At 40.6% G+C, this 7,390-nt stretch overlaps 1 protein-coding gene across 2 annotated transcripts in view; it reads right to left on the reverse strand.

Moving 5' to 3' along the window:
* tubgcp5 (tubulin, gamma complex associated protein 5) overlaps positions 1 to 7,390 on the reverse strand; it is a 76,819-nt gene that overhangs the window by 37,544 nt on the left and 31,885 nt on the right. For both annotated transcript variants that reach the window (XM_043692307.1, XM_043692306.1), the window contains exon 9: positions 1,821 to 1,914. In XM_043692307.1, the coding sequence (XP_043548242.1) occupies positions 1,821 to 1,914 (94 nt within the window). The remainder of the gene's footprint in view (positions 1 to 1,820; positions 1,915 to 7,390) is intronic.

Raw genomic sequence — 7,390 nt, forward strand, 5'->3', positions numbered from 1 at the left:
TGGCACAAGGATCGGTGCTGGGTCCTCTACTTTTTGTCATTTACATAAAGGATTTGGATGCAAGCATAAGAGGTACAGTTAGTAGGTTTGCAGATGACACCAAAATTGGAGGTGTAGTGGTCAGCGAAGAGGGTTATCTCAGATTACAATAGGATCTTGACCAGATGGGCCAATGGGCTGAGAAGCGGCAGATGGAGTTTAATTCAGATAAATGCAAGATGCTGCATTTTGGGAAGGCAAATCTTAGCAGGACTTATACACTTAATGGTAAGGTCCTCGGGAGTGTTGTTGAACAAAGAGACCTTGGAGTGCAGGTTCATAGCTCTTTGAAAGTGGAGTCACAGATAGATAGGATAGTGAAGAAGGCATTTGGTATGCTTTCTTTTATCGGTAAGAGTATTGAGTACCGGAGCTGGGAGGTCATGTTGCGGCTCTACAGGACATTGATTTGGCCACTTTTGGAATATTGCATGCAATTCTGGTCTCCTTCCTATAGGAAAGATGTTGTGAAACTTGAAAGAGTTCAGAAAGGACTTACAAGGATGTTGCCAGGGTTGGAGAATTTGAACTATAGGGAGAGGCTGAACAGGCTGGGGCTGTATTCCCTGGAGTGTTGGAGGCTAAGGGGTGACCTTATAGAGGTTTAAAAATTATGAGGGGCATGGATAGAGAAAATAAACAAAGTCATTTCCCCAGGGTCAGGGAGTGCAGAACTAGAGGGCATAGGTTTAGATTGAGAGAGGAAAGATATAAAAGAGACAAAAGGGGCAACCTTTTCACACAGAGGGTGGTACGTGTATGGAATGAGCTGCCAGAGGAAGTGGTGGAGGCTGGTACAATTGCAACATTTAAGAGGCATTTGGATGGGTATATGAATAGCAAGAGTTTGGAGGGATATGGGTCATGTACTGGCAGGTGGGACTAGATTGGATTGGAATATCTGGTCACCATGGACGGGTTGGACCGTAGGGTCTGTTTCCATGCTGTACATGTCCATGACTCAATTAGAGTTTTTGTCAGGTTGCATTAAGGCTGGCTTGGTGTTATTGCCACGCTCAATGTCAAAATGATTGTATGTGTAGACAGTGATTGAACGTCAAACTGAAAATTTAATTCTCTCAATACTCACTGAATGATTTCAAAACAAGGAAACAACTTTTACAGTTAGTCTATCAGCTGGACAAGGTATGAGGCATAGTGAATAAAAACAGAAAGTGATAAACATAGCAGACCTGGCAGCAAATATAGAGAGAAACTGAGAGTCATACTGGACTTGAAATGCCGACTCTTTGTCCGTTCACAGATGTGGTCAGACCTGCTCAGTTTCTCCACAACTTTCTGCTTTTATTTCAGATCACCAGCAACTGCAGTATTTTGCTTTTATTTGAGTAAAATTATTGTATCTGGATATAAAGATGACTTTGCACTTGGGTATTGCCTCACGTGACATCTCAAAGTGCTTTACGGCCAATGAAATACTTTGAAGTGTAGTCATTTTTGCACCATAGGAAATGAAGCAGCTGATTTGCATACTTACAGCTACCACAAAAGCAGTGTGAAAATGATCAAAATTGTTTGTTGAGGCGACTTTGACAGAGACATAAATAACGCCCAGGACACCACAGAAAACTTCCCTGCCCTTCCCTGTCCACCTGATTAAATGGAGCCTCAGTTGAATAGCTTATCTGCCTTACAAACAGTGCAGTTTTCACTCAGTCTTCCACAGGAATGGTCAGCCTACAATTGTGTTCAAATCTGAATGGGATTTGAAATACAATATTCTGAATCAATGAATAACAATCTTTAAGGGAATTACATACCTGGGTCAGGTGAGCAACCATGATGTCAGTTTTCACTGAAATCTTTCCATCATGCAATGTATACATGAAAAGTTTATTAACTCCAGACAACAACCTACATACAAAAAAAAATTACCTCATTAAAATGGCAAATCATACTCCATTAATGGTGGCATTGTTCATGGTGAAAAGTTCAAATAAATTAGATTTTCTAAATTATGAATGTGAAAATTCAGTTGTTACAAATTTGTACTTACGTTTCCTCGTGCCTATGTAAATTTACTTATTTTTGCTATCTGTGAGCTAAACATAGAAAACAGATGAGATGTAGGCCATTCAGCCCATCAAGCCTACTCCACTATGAAGATGAGCCTCTATTTCAAATGCGGTAACACTCTTTCCATTTTCATAGGCATCTTTAGACCCTAGAAATCTACTTATTTCTTAAACATATTCAGTAACTTCTGTTCCACAGCCTTCTGTAGTATAGAATTCCACAGATTGACTGACCACACTGAGTGAAAAGATACTTTGTCATCTTAAATCTAAACTGCTGACTGCTTATCCCACCCCCAATCCCAGGAAGGATATCAAAACTGCTTCCAGTTTGTCAAGACAGAATTCTGTCATAATTATGTACTAATGAGATCACTTCTCACCTTTCTAAACAGGTCCAAATGACAATTTCAGCTAATACAAAAAACCTGCCATCTCAGGAATCAGACTGGTGAATATTCACTACTTCCTCCAAGCCAAATTGATATTTTCTTAGCTAAGGAGGCAAAAATTGCAAATAATACTCCAGATGTAATCACACCAAGGCACTGTATATTTGCAGTAGGAATCCCTGGTTCCTGTACTCAAACCTTCTTGCAATGAGACCCAACATACCACTTGCCTTTCCAACTGTTTGCTGCAACTGCATGATTGCTTTCAGTGGTTGGCATACAAGGACTTCATGGTCCTTTGACCATCACCTTTCCCAATGTATCCCCATTCAAATAATACTCCACCATTCTGTTTTCCTACTGAAAGGGACAAATTCATATTTATCAAAGCTGTAATTCAACTGCTTAGCATTTGCCCACTCACTCAACAGTCTTGAAGGCTTATACAGTTTCGTCACCACTCAAAGTCCTTTCAAAATTTTGCATCACAATAAAACTGGAAATATTAGGTTTGATTCCCTCATCCAAATCATTGACATATACGCTGAATAGCTAGGGCTGAAATACTGATCACTGTGATACCTCACTTGTCACCTCCTTCTATTCTGAAGACACCCCTTTTATTCCTCACTAATTCTCAATCCATGTCAAACTCATGTGCTTTGATTTTTGCACAGTAATCACTTAAATGGGGCGTTATCAAAAGCAAATATATATATATATAAAATATCCTGGCTGAGTTGCTCTCGTTTGGTTTGGTTTGGTTTTAGCAGTCAGTAAGTCAGTTTTGAGGCTACTGGTCCAAGGAACAGCTACATTGGATCTCTCTCTCTCAAGACCCTGTAATTGATTTAACCATTTTTTTTAGTCAAGGGTGGTTTATGGGGCTTGTCGGATAGGTTTGGTTATTCTATATTCTGTTCTCTTTTGTTTATGTTTCATTCGGTAATTTAGCAAATAAATGGTTGTGTTTAAAAATAAATGGTTGGACCTGCTGCATCACTTCTGGAATATCAACTATACACCTGCTTAAAACAACTAGCCAAGTTAGGGTCCGGGCAAATTTCTTGAAATGTGTTGAGGGGGTCTGGTCTGGTGCATAACATTATATCCTTTATAGATTCCAGCATTTACTCTACTAATATTAGACCAACCAATATACAGTTCTCATTTTTGCCTTCACTTTTTAAATAGTGGGATTACATTTGCAAAGCTACAATATACTACAAGTGTTTCAGAATCTACATCATCTTTGGTACACTGGGATCTGGATTATCAGGGCCTAGGGATTTATTAGCTTCAGCCCCATTACCTTCTCTAGCACTTTTTCTTTTACTAATATTAACCTCCTTCCCAGTAACCCTTGCTTCCCTGTCATTTCTGAGAAGTTATTTGTATCTTCTTCTGCGCAGAGAGAACTAAAATAGTTGTTTCATTGCTCTGCGATTTTCTTGTTCTCAGGTTGTAAGTTTGCTTGCTGGTAGATTTGTTCTCGGATGTTCTGTCACCATGCGAGGTAACTTCATCAGTCAGCCTCCGATGAAGTGCTGGTGTTCTGTCCCGCTTGCTATTTATCTGTCTTGATATGTTGTGCTGGGTGATATCACTTCCAGTTCTTTTTCTGAGAGGTTGGTAAATGGGGTCCAAATTGATATGTTTGTTAATGGAGTTTGAATGCCAGGCCTCTAGTAATTCCCGTGTGTGTCTTTGTTTATCCTGCCCCAGGATGAATGTGTTGTCCCAGTCGAACTGGAGTCCCTCTTCGTTGGTGTATATGGGATACTAGTGATAGTTGGTCATGTCTTTTGGTGGCTAGTTGGTGCTCATGTATCCTGGTGGCTAGTTTCCTGCCTATCTGTCCAATGTAACGTTTGATATAGTCCTAGCAGGGTATTTGCATTTGATGTTCGTTCTGCTGGTTGTTGGCACAGGATCCTTTAAGTTCATCAAGAGCTGTTTCAATGTGGTGGTAGGTTTATGGGCTACCATGCTGCCTAGAGGCCGGATTAGTCTGGTCGTCATCTCGGAGATATCTTTAATGTATGGCAGGGTGGCTAGAGCCTCAGGGCATGTTGTGTCTTCTTGTTCAGGTCTGTTGCGTAGGAACCAGCAGACTGTGCTTATAGGGTACCTGTTGTCCCTGAATAGGTTGCACAGGTGTTTTTCTTTGGCTTCTCTTAGCTCCTGGGTGCTGCAGTGTGTTGTGGCTCATTTAAATAATGTCCTGATGCAACTCCATTTCTGGGTGTTGGGATGATTGCTCCTGTAGTTGAGTATCTGGTCAGTGTGTGTAGCTTTCCTGTAAAACGCTGATCTGTAGCTCTCCATTGGTTTTGCATTTTACCATGACATGTAGGAAGGAGAATCTGTTGTTGTTCTCTTCCTCTTTGGTGAGCTTTATACTGGTAAGGATGTTGTTTGTGTTTGTGAATTTCTTCCTCCCATTGTTCCCCATTTTCAGTTTCCTCGTTTCAGAATGTAAGAGGCCTACATTTTTCTTTATTAATCTTTTCATTTTTACAAACTTATTGAAGCTTTTAAAACCTGTTTTTGTTTTTGAAAGTTTACTCTTTTTTTTCCCCTCAAGAACCTCTTAGCCTTTCTTTGCTAAATTCTAAACTGCTCCCAGACCTCAAGCTTGCTACTTTTTCTAGCAATTTACACGACTCCTCTTTGGATCAAATACTATCTTTAATTTCTTTTGTCAGCCATGATTAAGCCACTTTTCCTGTGGTATTCTTTTGCTCAGAAGGAATGCGTAACTGTTATGACGCATGTGTTGCTCCTTTAATATTAATCATTGTCTCTCCAATATCATGCTTTTCAATAAAGTCACCCTTCGTCTATCGCAGAACACTAACGCATGGAGTCAGAGAGTCATGCAGCATGGAAACAGACCCGTCAGCCCAACTCATCCATGCCAACTAGGTTTCCTAAATAAATCTAGTCCCATTTGACTATGTTTGGCACTCATCCCTCTAAACTTTCCTATCCATACACTTTTGCAAATGTCTTTTAAATGTCGCAATTGTACTAACCTTTACTACTTCCTCTGGCAGCTTGTTCCATGTTTGCACCACACTATGGAAAAAGCTGCTCCTCAGCTCCCTTTTAAATCTTTCCCCTCCCACTATAAACCTATATCTATTTTTGGACACCCCTACCCTGGGCCTGGCACTTTGTTCTGTGAACGTGACTTGCTACCAGGTCTCACTGCACATGGAAATTGATTGCTTCATTATCTGAGCATTACACAAAACAAAACAAGAACTAGCTCAGCTTTCTTTGCATTAGGTCAACCGTTGCTATTTGTGCAACTTTGCTGTACTTCCCTACACTACAGCAATGACTAATTCCAAAATACTTTTTGAATGGAAAATGTTTTGAGTTATCCTGAGGTTAGTTAAATAAAAAAGCCAAAAGATTGTTCAAGTTCTTTCCACTAATGAACCTTACCTAATATTTGTGATGCAGTACCATCTTCAATTTTCAGATTTCCATGATTTAGAGTTAGGGCCCTGCTTTCAGATTGGATGCTTCCTTTTTTATCCCAGCGAAAAATTCTATCATATTCTGGTCATTGTTAATTAAAACAATCTTTACAAATGCTTTGTGATCTGGATATCTGAAACAGCAGAAATTGCTAGCAAAATTCAGATCTAGCAGCATGGAAACAGAGATATCGAGGAAGGGAAGGGAAAAGTCAGAGACAAGCCAAGTGAAGAGGAGAGCAGGATGGAAACTGGAAGTGAAACGATTACATTTTTTCTAATTCCAAGTGAGAATGGGTAATTGGAATGTTATCATAATTGATGTACCAGAGAAAGAGATGTGAGTGAGGGCCCTGACTAGGATTGGAACAAGGAATGTCCTACATATCCCACAAAACAGACAGGCATACCAGAACCCCACATGCGTACGCATGGCCACACCTTTGATCTGAAGAAAGCAAGAGGAGTTAAAAGAGAAATTGTTCAAAGTAAGAGGAGCAAAGGAGAGTGGCGATGGAAGATGGGGATGATTCAGGCCTCTTTTCCAGGAGGAAACAGAGAGCCACAAGACTATCCTGATGGGGATGGACAGGTAGAGGGACTACATATTCATGATGAAGAAGAGGCTGCTGGGGTCCACCAACTGGAAATTTTGAAACCAACATAAAGCGTCAGAAGAGTCGTGGAACTAAGTGAGGAGGGATTGGACAAGGGGATTAAAAACAAAATCGAAAGGGGGCATGATTAATCCCTATGCATTGCATAAAACCAAGCCTAGGATAGCCTGTTCCATAATTACTTCTTCACCTTCAAGAATTCATCCGCCACAGTGTCATTATTAACGTATTTTGCTCAGTCCAAATGTAGATTAAAATCACCCATGATTACTGGAGCATCCTTGTTGCACTGATCCATGTGGAGGTGAGCCACTTCCGGTGCCATGGACTTGGCTCTCACTGTAGTGCACTCAGAAACCAAGCTATTTTATTTACTTTTCCTTTCCCCGACCCTTTCATAATTCCTGCCTGTACATTCCTGGGTTTTATTGCTTGAGCTTTGCATTCATATACCTGTGTATTTAGTTTTTGCTATTTTCTTTTCTGCATTATCCATTCATTCTAAGTGTAGCGGGGAGGCTTTGAGTTATAGGGAGAGGTTGAATAGGCTGAGGCTGTTTTCCCTGCAGTGTCGGAGGCTGAGGGGTGATCCTTATAGAGGTTTATAAAATCATGAGGGGCATGGATACAATAAATAGACCAAGTCTCTTCCCTGGGGCGGGGTTGTCCAGAACTAGACGGCATATGTTTAGGATGAGAGGGGAAAGATATAAATGAGATCTAAGGGGCAACCTTTTCACGCAGAGGGTGGTATGTGTATGGAATAAGCTGCCAGAGGAAGTGGTGGAGGCTAGTACAATGGTAACATTTAAAAG

This window comes from Chiloscyllium plagiosum, chromosome 6 (genome assembly GCF_004010195.1).
Source record: "Chiloscyllium plagiosum isolate BGI_BamShark_2017 chromosome 6, ASM401019v2, whole genome shotgun sequence".
In the NCBI taxonomy this organism is placed as follows: domain Eukaryota; kingdom Metazoa; phylum Chordata; class Chondrichthyes; order Orectolobiformes; family Hemiscylliidae; genus Chiloscyllium; species Chiloscyllium plagiosum.